This window comes from Aspergillus glaucus (assembly GCF_001890805.1).
Source record: "Aspergillus glaucus CBS 516.65 unplaced genomic scaffold ASPGLscaffold_22, whole genome shotgun sequence".
Classification (NCBI taxonomy): domain Eukaryota; kingdom Fungi; phylum Ascomycota; class Eurotiomycetes; order Eurotiales; family Aspergillaceae; genus Aspergillus; species Aspergillus glaucus.
Genome location: NW_019170474.1, coordinates 392458 through 407557, shown reverse-complemented (window position 1 = coordinate 407557; position 15100 = coordinate 392458). Strand labels below are relative to the sequence as shown.

Genomic DNA, 15100 nt, shown 5'->3' with positions numbered 1-15100 from the left:
GGAACCATCACATAACTTTCTCGAGTCTACAGGTAAGCATGTCTCATTGGCTACGGTTATTTATTCTCTTTACCAAGGTTTGTGGAGGGTAGTTATCCCCGCAAAGCTATCCAAAACCAGCATATTTCCCCGGAATTCTATAAGTACTATATATTTTACTTTCAAGCAAAAGCAAGTGACTGTCTAGATTTGTACAGAGTACTAGGACCATCGGACCCCCGCGCCGGTCACGCGCGATCCCGGGGGAATCCGCTGATAAGACCTTCCGCTTATCTGATAACACCGCCGTATTCGATCGCTTTATGTATCTATCCCAAGTAGACTCCCTGCTACAGTGTAGTACAGCAGTCAGCGCATGCTAGTTGCAGGTATGCATATAAATCACCGATCCCCAGTTTCCCCGCCAGTTCTTGATCCAGAAAACATCAATCATGGATCTCGATCACTATCCCAGACGTTCCTGGCCAGACCGGGCTAGGCGCATCGTCAAGGCATTCACCACTCGAGACGGCCTCGTCGGCGACTATGACTACGCCTACCTCTTCACCCCTCGCATCCCTTTTACCAAAAAGTCCCAACAGTCCGCTCCCTTTTTCGGCCTCGATGACCAAGTCCCTGTCCTCCTGGCTTTGCTGCTGGGCTTGCAACATACCCTGGCCATGTTGGCTGGGGTTATCTCTCCTCCTATTCTGCTGGGGGGTTCCTCGGGTGCGAATTTCGGGACCGAAACGTATCAGTACCTCGTGTCTACTTCGCTTATCACGTCCGGGTTGCTGTCCTTGATTCAAATGACGCGGATGCATATATGGAGGACAAAATACTTTGTTGGAACTGGGTTGATTTCCGTGGTGGGCTGTTCATTTGCGACCATTACCGTTGCCAGTGGTACATTCAGTCAGATGTACTCGTCGGGATATTGTCCTATCGACGCTGAAGGAAATCGTCTGCCATGTCCACGCGGCTATGGTGCATTGCTCGGAACATCGTGTCTGTGTTCATTGTTGGAAATCGGCCTGTCTTTCCTGAGCAGCAAGATTTTGAAACGTCTCTTCCCACCGCTTGTCACCGGCCCCACGGTACTCTTAATCGGTGCCTCGCTTCTGGAAACCGGCATGAAGGACTGGGCCGGAGGATCGGGAAGCTGTGGAAATGACCCGGCCAGCCGTGCCCTGTGTCCCAGTGCAGACGCACCACACGCCCTCCCATGGGGCAGCGCCGAGTTCATCGGTCTGGGGTTCTTGGTCTTTGTCACCATTATCATTTGCGAGCGGTTCGGAGCGCCTATCATGAAATCTTGCGCCGTCATTATCGGTCTCTTGGTTGGGTGCATTGTCGCAGGTGCATGCGGATACTTTGATCGGTCTGGAATCGACGTCGCCCCAGTCGCCTCGTTCATCTGGGTCAAAACCTTCCCTCTAACCATCTATCCGCCGCTAATATTGCCATTGTTGGCCGTATACATCGTCGTCATGATGGAGTCCATCGGCGACATCACAGCCACCTGCGACGTCTCCCGCTGCGAAGTCGAAGGTCCCGAATTCGACTCCCGCATCCAAGGCGGTGTCCTAGGTAACGGCATCACCTGTCTCCTCGCCGGCCTATGCACACTCACGCCCATGTCCGTCTTCGCGCAGAACAATGGCGTCATCGCGTTAACCAAATGCGCCAATCGCAAAGCCGGATACTGCTGTTGCTTCTTCCTGCTTATCATGGGCATTTTCGCCAAGTTCGCTGCTGCCCTCGTCGCCATTCCCAGTCCGGTTTTCGGCGGTATGACGACTTTCCTCTTCTCGTCGGTTGCTGTCTCTGGTATTCGTATCATCACCTCTGTGCCTTTTACCCGACGCAATCGCTTTATTCTCACCGCTTCGTTCGCCGTTGGTATGGCTGCTACCTTGGTACCAGACTGGTTCTCGTACGTTTTTACATACAGCGGCGACAACCACGGCCTAACTGGCCTTCTCGACGCGATAGACCTAGTCATGGAGAACGGCTTTGCAATCACCGCATTGATCGGATTGGTGTTGAACCTCATCCTGCCCGAGAACCCGGATGAAGAAATGGCCATTGTGAACGCCCAGATGCAGGCCCCGGCTAGCCAAGAGAACAAGAACGAGACTGAACCGAGTAGTAAAGCGGAGCCGGGGTCTTCTGGTTCTGCTGCTGTATAGATATAGATTTTGTATGATTGGATATATGAATGGATAGTTAGTTAGTTACCCTGTAACGTTATGTCAGCATGAATCCGTAACTAACTAGTATCATATGAAACAGTACATACCTATTCACCTGGAACATTCTCCTCCGGAGCCAACATCTTAATATAAAAGTGCTCTCCAGTATCCAGCACGGAAATCGGATCATCCACTAAGATCCTAAACCCTACCAACAGTCAGCCAACCCACAAAAACGCAGCAGAGAAAGACATACTTTCCACAGCCGGAACAAGCTGCATCCCCAAACAAGCATACGCCAAACACCCCGGATCAATCCTCCGATATCCCCTCAACGTCCGATCCGGTTCACTAGGATGCCTAACCCCAGTATCCGGATCAACATTGGGCAACCGACACCTCACCGTCCGACAGACCGTGTGAATCTCCACACCACCAATAACGACCTTCTTCCAGTGATCTTCCTCAAAAGCCCCCGGTCCCTGAACAATGATATTCGCGCGAAACCGCCGAATACTCAATCGCGGGATATCAGCACAGCGCAACGCTACATCCCGCACGCTGGACAGGCTGAGGAGGTGAATTGGGTAAGCGTCTGCGAAGCCGGTGACCGTTTGGAAGCCTAGGGTTTGCTTTGGGGGTGCGCAGCGGAAGATTTCGCGGTGGTGGGAGGGGTTTACGCGGAAGAGGGTTAGTGTGTCGGTGCCTAGGTATTTGTGCAGGGAGGGGGGAAGGTGGTGGGCGTAGTTGTAGGCTATGGGGGAGTCTTTCCAGATTTTGACGGGGGTGTTAGGGTATGATGAGAGGTTGTCTGGGGGTGGTGTGAGGGGTATTTGGAAGGAGTGCTCTGGTGAAATGAGGCCCAGTGCTATCCCCAGTTTCCCCAGGAAAGACATGGCACCAGAGAACGTCCGTGGGTACGAAATAACCATCGCGCCCTCGGATTTCACCTCCTCCAAATCCAGCGCATAACCCCCAACTGTCGAATCAGGAACCCAAACCTCCGACTTAATCAACGCCATCCTCTCAAACCGCTTATCACGAAGCGTCCTCGCCGTCCAATGCGGTTCAGCATCCCGCTGCTTAGGCACAACATACTCCGCAAAACAGAATTGCCTGTCATACTTCAATCCCGTAGGGACGACATCAGAAGCATCCAATTCGACGCCAGCACAGCTCTTGATCGGATATGTGAATAGGGCTTTGATGCGCCATGAGGGCTTGCCGTTGGCGTCGTGGTGGGTTTCTGGGACGCCGTGGGTGTATTTGGGGGAGTATTCGTCGCGGAGGTTGCTTTTTTCTGGAGGGATGCCTAGTCTGCGGCAGCCTCGTGGTTGCTTTTGTCGGTGTAGGTTGTGGTTGAGGATGAGAATGAGGATTGGGAGTATACATAGGATTGTGATGAGTACAGTGTCGAATTGTGCGAGCATATCGAACATCCTCACCACACCTTAAACTGTACAATCCAATTATAGAATATATATACAAGAAAGTGTCAATTGGTGTTAGTTTAGAAAGGAATCAGAAGAAAATGCCAATTGACTGCATAAAGCTTCGGAGCGGAATCGGAGGATCCGCATTTCCTTTTTGGGACTCTCGGCTTCGCGTTATTCTCACAACTACAGGGCACCAACGACGAGAGTCAACAGTGTAGGTTCCTACCTGGGTGCTACAAGACTAATATGAGGCCACGGGAGCTGCAATGAAACCGTGAACCAGCAATTGAACTCTCCCACAACTGGTCGCCGCGGAGCCGCCATCATGAGCCAGCAGGATGTTTTGGGGCTTACCAGCGAGGAATCCCGTAAGTCGCGATCATACATTATAAGAAAACCATGTATAATTGCTAAAATCCAGTAGATCGCGTGATTCCAATCTCGGCATCGCAATCTCTACACGCGTCGACCGCGCCTGCCACTCCGGGCGCGATTTCAACGGGTTTATCAAGACTCGATGAGGCGCTCTGTACACCTTCTGGGGAGGATGTCCCTGGGTCGAGTACTCCCTCTCACAAGGGAATTTGCTGCGGTCAGGTTACGGAGGTGTATGGGCCACCTGGCGTGGGGAAGACCTCGTTGGCGTAGGTCTGCTTCCCCTTGATATGAGACTTTATCTAACATTACTACAGATTGAGTACGGCAGTCAATGCCCTACTAGATGGACGGAAAGTGATCTGGATTGGTATACAATTCTGAATATTCGGCTTAGATCATCTATTAACATACTACAGATACCATGTCCCCTCTACCAAGACCGCGTCTCAGGAAGATGCTCCGGAAGGCCTTAGAATCCACAGAGAGCGACAAGTCAGAAGAAGACCTGGTCCAAAACCTACTCTACTTCCACACCCAATCCCTCCCACATCTCATTGCATTACTATTCCGCCCACCAAAGTCATTTCCCCCTGACGACACCTCACTCCTAATAATCGACTCAATATCAGGCCCATTCCCCTCCTACTTCCCCAACCCAACAGAACTCCGAGCCCGTCTTGCCCAATCCGACATCACAGACAAATCAAAAACCCAATGGCTCATGAACCGGCGCTGGAACGTGACGAGCGATCTAGCCAACCAACTAATGAAACTAGCCACCACCCGTCGACTGGCGGTACTTGCTATTAACCAGACACATACTAAGATAAAGGGCCAGCCGCGGGCGACGCTCTGTCCTGTGCTGTCGGGTGGAGCGTGGGAGAATTGTATTTCTACGAGGATTGTGCTGTATCGTGATTTTTGCAGCGTGGTGGAAGAGGATTTGCCCGTTTTGGTTAATGCACGCTTCGCAGAGGTTATGAAACAGTCAGGGAGGATTTTGGTGTTGAGATTGGAAGAGAATATTGTTCCGTTTGCTACTGAGTCGGTGAGTTCTCTTGGGATATATGCTGCCGCAATCAACTAATTGTGGTGCAGGACGGCCTTCGTGGAATAGAAAAGAAACAACCCCCCAGTGCTACTCCGCAGGTAGCAGAGCCACGCGAGTTTCCATCCCAGCCGGCGAGCCAACCAGCGAGCCAACCCGGCAAACCAAGTCAAACGCCCAGTCAACCTAGTCAACCAGCCGGCCAGCCAACAAGCCAAAGAAAGCGAAAAGTCGATGAAATTGCAGACAGCGAGGATGACGAAGATGACTCCGATGGGGACTACGGATGGGCCGAGGATGATGATACCCTGCTCCAGAACCCAGAGAAACAATAACTTATTCCTTTTGGATTGTTTTGATTATCGTGTTATTACATAGATACCTCTTTGGATATGCCAAAGTTTGATATCCTCGTTATGATACAGCTCACGAATCATTCCGCCGCTGCCTCTCTACCCAGGTAGAAATCCGCTCCAAGCTCAAATTCTTCCCACTCGACACACCCTGCCGCACCGTCTGCGCCGTCGACTCCGGGGTATGAACCGGCCTTGCATCGAGCAGATGACTAGACGACGCAACAGAAGTGCCCACCGGGTTCAACGGCACCCCCGGCTCCTCAAAAACCAACTGCGAAGGCAGCCGCTCACCAGAAACAACATCAACCAATTTCCCCAGCACAGCAAACTCAAGCTTCAGCTTGATACTATAAAACATACCCTTGAGCGTGATCTGCACCGCATACTGATTCGCATACTCCAGCGCCAAAAGAATCAAATCCAGAAGCAACATAACAACATTAATCCCAACCAACCGATGCATAATCCTCCGCTTATTCTCATCCCACCCCAACTTCAACAACCGAATCGTCTCCCAGATATAAAGCCCCGAGATAATCAACTCCTGCACCGTGAACCCAGTCATCTGGATCTTCTCCATGATATTATACCCCCGCACAAACTCCCCCGACCGCACATTCCGCGCATTCGACCCATACGTCAGCACCGTGGTGGGGATATGCAGAACCACGAAATTCACCCAGATCATAATCAGCACTTTGCGCAGCAGCCGCTCGTCCCGCACGACCAGATGCAGCCGCGAATACAGCACCATCGACTGCCCGGTTACCATGCACCACCAGCCAACCGTCAGCAGCGAAACGCCGAGGAATGGGCTGTACGTGGAGAAGAACTTGAATAGGAAGCCTAGCGAGTAAGGGGTTACCCCTAGACAGGACGAGACCAGCAGACTCCAGAAGTAGAGGCCGCGGTAGCGGCGGAAGGTGCAGAAGATGAGGATGAGGAGCTCGGTAGCATTGTACCAGGAGACGGCGATGAAGGTTGATAGTAGGATCTTGTACCCCGGGGCGTAGTGGTAGAGGGAGCCGGTGATTTCATTTATGGGGTTTGGGAGGGTCATTGCCAGTGGTGTTTTTGAAGGTACTATCCTGTCAAGAAGAAAGAGTAGGCAGGGGCATACTTTGTAAATATTGAGCAAAGGGGCAAAGGGCGAAGGAGGTCAACAAGCGCTTTTCATGATTACAAGAATGGTGATACAATCACACAGCAGGTGACATTCGTCGAGATCAAGGAGAAAAAGGAAACAAAATAAGCACCTGATCTGTTTCAAATCGGCGTGTTTGGTCTGTGAGCTGTCACACTCAGGCCAGAATAAGATGCGGCCCGGGATGAGAGACCATTGGACCTGACCTGTTCCAGCCGAAAAGATGTATATATTGAATCTACAACGAGGAAAAAAGACTGCAATAATCCTTATCATTCAGACCAAGCGTCATTTCATTCTATGGCGAATGTCAAACCCGCCCTAAGTCAAGTCGCACTGCTATGGTCGTCTCATCGCAGTTGATTACTTGGTGGAACCTTGCCAGACTCAACAATGGTCTATTATACTACAAGGCTCAACAAATAGACATCATCAATCATAGATGGCTGAGATAATCCTCAATCTGCTCCTTCGTCAACTTCCTAAACCGCGGTCCCCGGGCCCCCTCGACACCTTCGTAGCCCAGCAGGCTGTCGGCAGGGTCACCAACAATGCCTGAAGAAAACATGGTTAGCACGTGGCCTGAAACACGAACCCACTGTTCAAGAGGTGCAACTTACCAAGCTCTATTGTGTCACCGTTCATTTCACCCTCAATGCTCTCCTTCAGAGTCAGCAGAGCAATATGAATGGCGTCTTCCAGCTCCAGCTCTTCAGTGTACCGCTTCTCAAGGAATGTCTTTGCGCTGGTTGCGTGCTTGCCAATGGCCGTCGCCTTCCAGGGGTAGTAACTACCGCTGGGGTCAACTTGGTACAAGCTTGGGCCGCCCTTCAGAATACCCCCGGTCTGGCCAGTCGCTTTCTTGACATCATCTTCGTCATCACCCCGCTGGGCCTCCCCCGTGTTGGGCTCAACACCCTCATCCCATCCTGCAATCAACAAACTGACACCGTATGGTCTGACACCACCAGACTGTGTTGCTTCTTGCACGACACGGGCGACGTCTTGCACAAGAATCCGAGTCGGGGGGTATTCGTTGTAAATCCGCTTGTAAGCAGTGTGGGAAACCTTCCGTGCCTTATCAACAAGAACACGGTAGTCGGGACCCATTCCCGCATAGACCATGCCAATGTCCGGTGTGATCAAGGAAATCTTGGAGAGGGAAGGAGGGTCAATGAGCGGCGAGGATGACTTCTTTTCGGTAGCAAGCACAATTCCGTTCGTTGCTGTAAAAACCCAACGCACCCATGTTAGCTATCTCAAGCTCTCCCGATGAACTAGATGTCATAATACCTTTGATTCCGATAGCAGTGACACCCTGGTTGACGGCGTTCAAGGCATATTCTGGAGACAATAAGCAGCTGCATTACAATGACGACAACACAAACGGTGTATTACCAATCTGCACCAGCTTCCCGCTGCAAAGTATCGTTAGCAAATGCCCACCTCCAGATGATCCGGGAGCTCATCTTACCTGGGCGAGAAGGTGGTCAACGAGAACGAGTAACGGTCCGCCATCGAGACAACTCAGGACCTCCACTAGCTGAATACGTGATAAGAAAATGGGAAAGAGGTCCGGTAAGAACAATCAACACAAATAGAGATGAGGCCTGAGGGGGTTTGGAGTGAAGCTGCGCTCTGGCACTGGCGACCGGGCGTTGACGCAGTACCTCTGGTTAGGTAAGGTGGTGCCAAGCCGCGCCTGGGGCGGTGAGCCACGATAGCCACGATAGGCGAGCGGCTACTCGTTCCAGCTCCTGACTAAGTCAATTAGCGCAGTTCCATTCTCGTCTCTCCATTTCCACCATGAAATTTTCCCAGCTTCAGTTCACTTTCTCTGCTTCCCTCCGTGCTCGGTGACTGTTTGAATACAGCTGCCAGAGCTCAATGACCGACCTGTGCTCAATTCTGACTTGCTATGTTGTGACATTATAATCTCTTGACCGTGCAGGCACACAATGGACTTGCAAAGTGAGCCACGCTGGCAGTGGCCGTCAAGCTCCTCTGCTCCCTCGAGCTCAGAAAGACCTCGGACTTCTGATTTTCCCCCTGACCGCGCAGAGACAAGCGATACTGCGAAACCGGACAGTTCTAAAAAGCACTACGGACCCCGTGAATGCCGCATCTGCTTGGAGACCGTCTACCCGACCTTTCATCCCCCCTCTGAGAACCTGCCGGGATTCCTTCAGCCTAAGCCGCGGGTGGTATATGAGTCCTCCGATCCGGAATCTGGTCGACTTCTGCGACCCTGCAGATGCAAGGGGTCCTCGCGATATGTCCATGAGGGTTGTCTTCAATCGTGGCGGCACGCAGACCCGGGCTACGCCAAGAGGAACTACTGGCAGTGCCCGACTTGTGGGTTCCAGTATCGCTTGGAACGTCTGAGGTGGTCGCGTTGGATCAGTAGCGCCATGACCCAAATTACATTGACCTTGGGAATTTTAGTGCTCACTGTCTTCTTGCTTGGTTTCGTTGCTGACCCAATCATCAACCTTTACGTGGATCCCGTGGACACCATCTATCATGTCGAGTATTGGGAGTCCAGCCTTGGCAGTGATGTCAGGCGAGACGTTCCAAGTTACACTTGGATAGAACACTTTGCGAAGGGGTTTACGTCATTGGGGGTCCTGTCTTTAATCAAGACACTCCTGGGGTCATTATCATGGCAGATATGGGTACGCAGCTCGACTCTCAACGGAAGAAACTCCGGCAGGAATCGAGCGGCTTCCATAAGCTGGATTATGATTGCGCTTGGTGTTCTGACTTTCCTTGCGGTAAGCTAGCCCACGCCTTGTGCCTTTTCTGTCACTAACAAACCGTAGGCTGTTTATAAAGGTGTAAGAAGCTGGAGCCGAAGGACTTTGGAAAAGGCAGGGGAACGCGTCATGGACGTCCCGTTACCTGATGACGAGGACGAGGACGAACAGGCTCCCTCGTCTGGCGACACCCAAGGACCATCCAAAAAGGATAACTAGGCGCGCTCGTCTTTTGTATGTTTCTTGTTCCATATCGACTATCGCACTACTTTAAGTTGTCACGATTCTTTCAATGGCGTGCCAATTAGTCAATTTGCGAAGAAAAAAAGGTCCTTCATACCTTGAGCATTGCTTGAGGAGTCGGTCGGCTGGCTGGAACGTTTTGTTCTTCCTTTCGTTCTGTCTCCTTTACGTAGCGTGCTTTAAGGGGGAGGACTCACCGTGATTTTTCTCGATCGGTATGGAGCGCTCCTTCAGTGAGCATTTTTCGGATTGAGTTACGGTACAGTCATGTTATAGTAGTTTAATTAATAGTTAGTGGCATACATATGCATCCTTGAACATTGAACAGTCCTTTTCTCTGGTAAATGTTGGAATAGTATCGTAGATCAAACTTGCCGTAGGCAATCGCGACTGATATGATGGAATCTCCTGTACATCAACTCTGCATTGTCTTATATTCCTTTCAATTGTATTCATATATCCCTTCGACAAACAATTGCGTCTTCCATTACCCAAGGCCTCCCTCGCGTCTTCGCTCACAATCCCATCATAGCTGTTTACGGATACCATAATTGTCGACGAATTCGCCCACTGCGTGCAATTCAATGAACGAAAAGACGTCTTCTCACCAATCCAGTCCCGAATGGCATCCCTCATTCGTATATTCGTTTGAAGGTAAGATTCATCGCTCGACCATTCGTTGATTGTTCAGTATGTGCCTCGATTTGGGGCTAGCCTGCGGTCTTGAGGATACAAATGACGAAGGAAATGGCAGGAAGCCCAGAATAGAAAAAGAAAAAAAAAAAAAAAAAGGGCAATACAAAAAGCAATCATCGCCATTTACCATTACAATTCCACGCGACCCTCATCCCAGTAGAAACTAGACGTAGCTTGCGGTTGTTTCGCGGAACGCTCCACGCCAAATTAGGGCTTGTCACTGAAATAACGGTATCAGAGATAGCCAAGGACTTGAAGTAGAAAAGGGGGCTTACCATGAAAGCATTTACTGTGTCTGCATAATCATCCAGGAAAATAGGGCTGTTTGTGACAGTGAATGCAAATCAAGTCACATTTTAAAATGGATTGCAAACTCATGCTCACAACAGTGAATGAGAACCCCTCATTTAGAAGTGATTTTTCTCATTCTTTTTTCTTTCCCTCTGGTATTTTTACCCTTTTTTTCCTTTTCTATCTAATCATCTTTCATCTTCTTATCCAAGCTTTGTGCAATCTCCATCGTTAAACAAGTTTGCCCATCCATCCATTACTCGAAGAGACAAGATGGACCAAGACATGCTCGAATCCAGCTCTGCTGGCACTGTCACTGGCTCATCCCACACAACTGAAAGCCCATTTCGTGTTCCCATCTACGAAGACCTGTTTCCTGAGACCCTCGTCGCGGATGCTGCTTTTCGCGTGTTTAGCTACGCCAGACAAGAGGCGGCGCTGACCCCTCCTCGTCCCTGCTCGCCCATTCAGCCCGTGCCCGTGAGCATTGATCCTCAGAGGCTGGGTGAATATCGCCAGTCGCTTGCTGGCTTGCTGGCGAGTACGTTGGAGGGTCTCGCGCTTTGTGAGGCTCAAGCTGTGCAGGAGGACGACGATGACTACGATAAAGACTACGACGGAGAGAGCGACTATGATTTTGACGAGGCTGTGGAAAATTGCAAAGGTGGCTACCAGTTCACAGACGAGGAGGAGGGCAATGGCCTGGCTGATTCTGTCAGCTCCGTCGAATCTTCTATCGAGACTCCTGTCAAGTCCACTGTTAAGTCTTCTGAGCCCAAAACTGAGCCTTTCCCTGATTACGACGAGTCTTGCGAGGTGTACCCGCCTGTCGACTTCATCCAGCACGAGCAGGCCTACAACTACGCCATCTCCAAGGTCGTCGAGGAAGTCATCCGCTTCAGAGAGGTTGATCCTTGTATCGCCAACCCAAGCTTTTCCAGCAGTGATGACGAAGAGCCTCGCCCTCTGCTTGCGCCAATCGAAGAAGACGAAGCTGAGGAGCAGAGTACTGTTGAGCAGCATCGCAGCGACGTCGATGAGCCGCAGGTCCCCAACGAACCAAGCTCGAGCGCTTCCCCGCCCCCTGGGATGTACGCTTCCCGCGAAGAGTCCGACAAGATGCGCGTCGTCGACGACATGAGACGCCTCCTCTGCAGCCAGTATCTTGGCGATGGCCCTAGAGGCGTCTTCCACGACTTCTCCTACTTGATCATCCGTATGGGGGAGATATTGTTCCGCAATAAAGACAGTTCTCCGTTGCATTTTATGTCTGCCGGAGCTACCTACGACATCAAGATGATTGCGTCTGTGGTCACGCGCTATTTGGCCGTCGTTGACGCTCGCTTGGTTGAACTGCTTGATGTCGGTTCTCGCGTGCACTACATCCTGGGCGAGGTCTCCAGAGACATGAGCGTCAACTTCTTCATTCGTTATCGTCGCATGCTCCATGTAATCTTAGGGTAAGACCTTCTCCGCTGATACGTGCCCTATGACAGACACTAACGCCCGTACAGAAGCCAGCTCCGCAAAGTCACGCCCATCGAGAAGGCCCTCCTAACCACCTTCCTCGATCTATACGACAACTTCGTCTACACCTCCTTCCTCAACACCCGCAACCGCCAGTTGCTCCTCGAGGACATCGTCAACATCGAACGCAACGAAGTCACCCGCATCCTCGTCGCCCTGTGGGATATCCTCTGCCGCGTGATCGAGGGCTACGACCGCTACTTGAACCTCATGGAGGGTATTGGAATCGAATACTTGGATCCTCTCATCGAGCAGATCGAGCAGTATCTGCATCCCATCCGTGGTAGCGAGAGGGAGCGGTGTATTAGGGCGCAGCTGGATGAGGGATTTGATCGGTATACGGAAGCGAATATATCGATTTTGAGGCCGGAGGATGCTTTTTATCCATGATTTTCTTTGTTCGGGTTGATTATTTATGGTGGGGATGTTTAAAAAAGTTATGAGATATGATCGATGATGGATGATTTGTTTATGGGATGTGGATTTATCTTTGGAAATGTCATGTAATTTAATCAGTGAAAGCTCTCCACTTAATGGGACATGGGATAATGCTTGTTTCTTTATCCAAACCCCAGGTCGTTATTCTCGGAGTACTGCTCTTTATACGGGTCAACAGTACCGTAGGTTGGAGAGAACGGAAGGACAAAGCACGACGGCGCCTAGGGCTCAACGTATAAAATGTATAAAGTTCACACTACAGACTATCACGCCAAAGGTTCATCAAACATAAACTTCAATTCTAGATACTATGAACTAACTACCATTCAAACGATATGCAAAGCGGAACTAGATATCTTGTAAGCATTAGCTCATATGAACACGAAAAGATACTCGAGCAGGCAAAGTATTGGGAATATTCTCAGATAGCAGTTGGACTGATTGTGTGTCCTCATTATAAAATTGGAACAGGTCTGTGTGAAATCATGCTTCATCATAGAAGTGGAGGGTGATGGGGAGAAAGGGGGTGTAATGGAAAGACTCACCATGAGTGTTAGTACAGCAGTGAGCTGTTGATATCGAGATGGTCGCAATGACCATTATGCTAGCTGGCTAGCATGAAAGCATCACCAAGCGTCCAAGGACAACATAAATCCTTCCGTCTCTTGTCGAGCACGCAGAGTCTGGCGGCCACTGTCGGAAAGAAAACAACGTCAAATCAGGACCTGGTAGCCATTGGCCCTTGGAACTGAATGGATTTCATCCAGAAACCTCAATTCAACCTGGTCAAGACGTGATGGAGCAAATTTTTAAGAGAAAAAAAACTTCGCGAAGAAAAGTCGAGTGACGCCAGGCGGTGAGCAGGCAGAAAGCATCGCTAACGGACCAACCAGAACTCCGTACAGGAACAGGAATAGCGCGACAGAAGTTTGCATGATTTGCAGAGACGATCCTCACCGCCTAAAAAAAATGTAGATTTTCGGCGGCATTTTTTCTGGAATTGTCGGCGAAGGAACTGTATCTGCGTTGGTTTGATTCGTTTTCTGTCGGAAATTTTTTTGTTAATTCTTTTGTTGAAAAGTTCATTTCTGCTATTCTTCTTTTGATACCCCTTAATATCCGTTGTCTAGGTAAGTAGCCTGTTTGCGATTTTCCCCTTCCCCGCAGATATATTTCGATGCTGACTTTGCGCCGCTTCTTGTTTCGCAGACCGGATACCTTGTACTCGTCGCTGTTTCTATTCGATTTTTGGATAATCCAACAGACAAAATGGTTGACGCTCCTGAAATCCCGCAGCCGCAGCAAGAAAGTGTGTAGGACGATGAATACCGTTGGGGTTGCTCATCTGGGGCTGATTCCAATATAAACCTAAAGTTGCATGAGTTGCTGATGCGTCGTTAGCTCCCGGGAGATCCCCCTTCCAGAATGGTGTGAGAACGAACGGTCGTGCTTTCAACTCTCCCAATTGGCGTATGAAGGGAGAAGAAAGCCCCAGTGTGGAGGGTCAGGGTTCTCCTAAGCCCAGGACAAGCACCTCCAGACTGGCTTTCAGCAGACCAAGCCCACACGTCCCCCATGCTATCTCCGAGGGCCGACGTCTCTATGTCGGCAACATGCCCTATACTGCCAAGTCTGAGGATGTGGAAGCCCTGTTTACGGCGGCGGAATTCCCCATGTATGAATCTTGACGTGTTCTGGTCTTATGAATGATCCCAGACTGAGTGTTTCATAGCGAGCGTATCGACATTGCGATCGATCCTTTCACGGGCCGCAACCCCTCCTACTGCTTCGTTGACCTGCCGACAAAGGAGCTCGCTGATCGGGCAATGGTCGAGTTGGACGGCCATGACATGCTTGGTCGCCCTGTCAAGATTAAGCCCGGTGTGGTGAAGTCTCAGCAACAGCGCATGGACGGAGAGAAGGGTTCGCTATTTTCCGTCGACCGCTGGAGGCGAAATGACACTCCCACTTTCGCCAAGGTGAACAGTGACTCGAGCCGCCGTCTGTACGTTGGCGGTCTGCCCAAATTGACCGACCACGAAGCTCTCAGCATCAATATCAACAACTTCTTCAAAGATTACGAGGTGTACGTATATCCTTTTTCTGTGTCGCACAGAAGACCTTTGAGATACTAACCCTAGTTTCTTCCTTTAGTGAGAACGTCAGCAAGCTGTTTACCCCTCACCCCTCCAAGCGATTCGAACCCGGTGACCACTACTACCTCTTTGTCGACTTCAGCACCGTCGAAGAGGCCCAAGAGGCCATGAACACTATGAATGGCAAGGAGGGTCCCTGGGGCGCCAACCTTAGGGTCCAACGGGCCCGGGGAGAGACATGGAGGGACGAGAGAAGCAAGATGCCTTCTACCGAGACGACTGAGATCCCTGTTGCCGACGAAGTTTCCGTATAAAATACCTTGAGTGGTTGCCGATTTTACGCATACCAACGGTTTTGACAGGATAAACACAAAAGCAAAAAAAGTTATGGGTTGTCACTTTTCCAACAGGATGGCATTCCTGTGTGTTGCTGCAAAAAGAACTACAGATATTGTAATCTGATATTCGTGTCAGCCTGCGAAAAGAAATCGTGGGGAAAGACGGCTGCTGTGCTTCG

General features: G+C 50.5%; 8 protein-coding genes across 8 annotated transcripts; 5 read left to right on the top strand and 3 right to left on the bottom strand.

The window, feature by feature from the left end:
* Window positions 1-184: 184 nt before the first annotated feature.
* ASPGLDRAFT_51224 (nucleobase:cation symporter-2 family protein) lies at window positions 185-2292 on the top strand. The gene has a single exon (XM_022547483.1). It carries the CDS (start codon window positions 432-434, stop codon window positions 2169-2171), a length of 1740 nt encoding a protein of 579 aa, XP_022397481.1. The 5' UTR covers window positions 185-431; the 3' UTR covers window positions 2172-2292.
* On the bottom strand, window positions 2282-3604 carry ASPGLDRAFT_133940 (MOSC domain protein; the record flags this gene model as incomplete). The annotated part of the gene is made up of 2 exons (XM_022541254.1): window positions 2282-2382; window positions 2431-3604. 2 exons carry the CDS (start codon window positions 3602-3604, stop codon window positions 2282-2284), a joined length of 1275 nt encoding a protein of 424 aa, XP_022397480.1.
* Window positions 3605-3935: 331 nt separating this feature from the next.
* Window positions 3936-5371, top strand: ASPGLDRAFT_28802 (uncharacterized protein; the record flags this gene model as incomplete). Its single annotated transcript, XM_022543790.1, has 5 exons — window positions 3936-3978; window positions 4035-4254; window positions 4303-4355; window positions 4405-5036; window positions 5087-5371. The coding sequence occupies 5 exons, from the start codon at window positions 3936-3938 to the stop codon at window positions 5369-5371; spliced, it is 1233 nt and encodes a 410-aa protein (XP_022397479.1).
* Window positions 5264-6669, bottom strand: ASPGLDRAFT_51220 (uncharacterized protein). The gene has a single exon (XM_022547482.1). It carries the CDS (start codon window positions 6450-6452, stop codon window positions 5463-5465), a length of 990 nt encoding a protein of 329 aa, XP_022397478.1. The 5' UTR covers window positions 6453-6669; the 3' UTR covers window positions 5264-5462.
* A 246-nt stretch (window positions 6670-6915) lies between these two features.
* pre8 (proteasome core particle subunit alpha 2) lies at window positions 6916-8182 on the bottom strand. The gene is made up of 5 exons (XM_022547481.1): window positions 8011-8182; window positions 7935-7954; window positions 7830-7880; window positions 7157-7762; window positions 6916-7091 (listed from the first exon to the last, which is right to left on the bottom strand). Exons 1-5 carry the CDS (start codon window positions 8052-8054, stop codon window positions 6973-6975), a joined length of 840 nt encoding a protein of 279 aa, XP_022397477.1. The 5' UTR covers window positions 8055-8182; the 3' UTR covers window positions 6916-6972.
* Window positions 8183-8494: 312 nt separating this feature from the next.
* Window positions 8495-9511, top strand: ASPGLDRAFT_134225 (uncharacterized protein; the record flags this gene model as incomplete). Its single annotated transcript, XM_022541276.1, has 2 exons — window positions 8495-9310; window positions 9359-9511. The coding sequence occupies 2 exons, from the start codon at window positions 8495-8497 to the stop codon at window positions 9509-9511; spliced, it is 969 nt and encodes a 322-aa protein (XP_022397476.1).
* A 1794-nt stretch (window positions 9512-11305) lies between these two features.
* Window positions 11306-12313, top strand: ASPGLDRAFT_93131 (uncharacterized protein; the record flags this gene model as incomplete). Its single annotated transcript, XM_022550535.1, has 2 exons — window positions 11306-11982; window positions 12040-12313. Coding segments are annotated over 2 exons (951 nt in total), but the record flags the coding sequence as incomplete, so codon positions are not given.
* A 981-nt stretch (window positions 12314-13294) lies between these two features.
* ASPGLDRAFT_832778 (RNA-binding protein) lies at window positions 13295-15051 on the top strand. The gene is made up of 5 exons (XM_022550210.1): window positions 13295-13617; window positions 13697-13796; window positions 13889-14162; window positions 14220-14573; window positions 14642-15051. Exons 2-5 carry the CDS (start codon window positions 13757-13759, stop codon window positions 14895-14897), a joined length of 924 nt encoding a protein of 307 aa, XP_022397474.1. The 5' UTR covers window positions 13295-13617; window positions 13697-13756; the 3' UTR covers window positions 14898-15051.
* The last annotated feature ends 49 nt before the right edge of the window (window positions 15052-15100 follow it).

Excerpts from the sequence above, each read along its gene's own strand:
- ASPGLDRAFT_51224 (XM_022547483.1), top strand. The coding sequence starts at position 432 with ATGGATCTCGATCACTATCCCAGACGTTCCTGGCCAGACCGGGCTAGG.
- ASPGLDRAFT_51220 (XM_022547482.1), bottom strand. The coding sequence starts at position 6,452 with ATGACCCTCCCAAACCCCATAAATGAAATCACCGGCTCCCTCTACCAC.
- pre8 (XM_022547481.1), bottom strand. The coding sequence starts at position 8,054 with ATGGCGGACCGTTACTCGTTCTCGTTGACCACCTTCTCGCCCAG. Across the intron at positions 7,881-7,934 it reads CGGGAAGCTGGTGCAGATTG|AATATGCCTTGAACGCCGTC; the intron begins GTAATACACCGT and ends TATTGTCTCCAG. Across the intron at positions 7,763-7,829 it reads CACTGCTATCGGAATCAAAG|CAACGAACGGAATTGTGCTT; the intron begins GTATTATGACAT and ends GGGTTTTTACAG.
- ASPGLDRAFT_832778 (XM_022550210.1), top strand. The coding sequence starts at position 13,757 with ATGGTTGACGCTCCTGAAATCCCGCAGCCGCAGCAAGAAA. Across the intron at positions 13,797-13,888 it reads CCCGCAGCCGCAGCAAGAAA|CTCCCGGGAGATCCCCCTTC; the intron begins GTGTGTAGGACG and ends ATGCGTCGTTAG. Across the intron at positions 14,163-14,219 it reads ACGGCGGCGGAATTCCCCAT|CGAGCGTATCGACATTGCGA; the intron begins GTATGAATCTTG and ends AGTGTTTCATAG.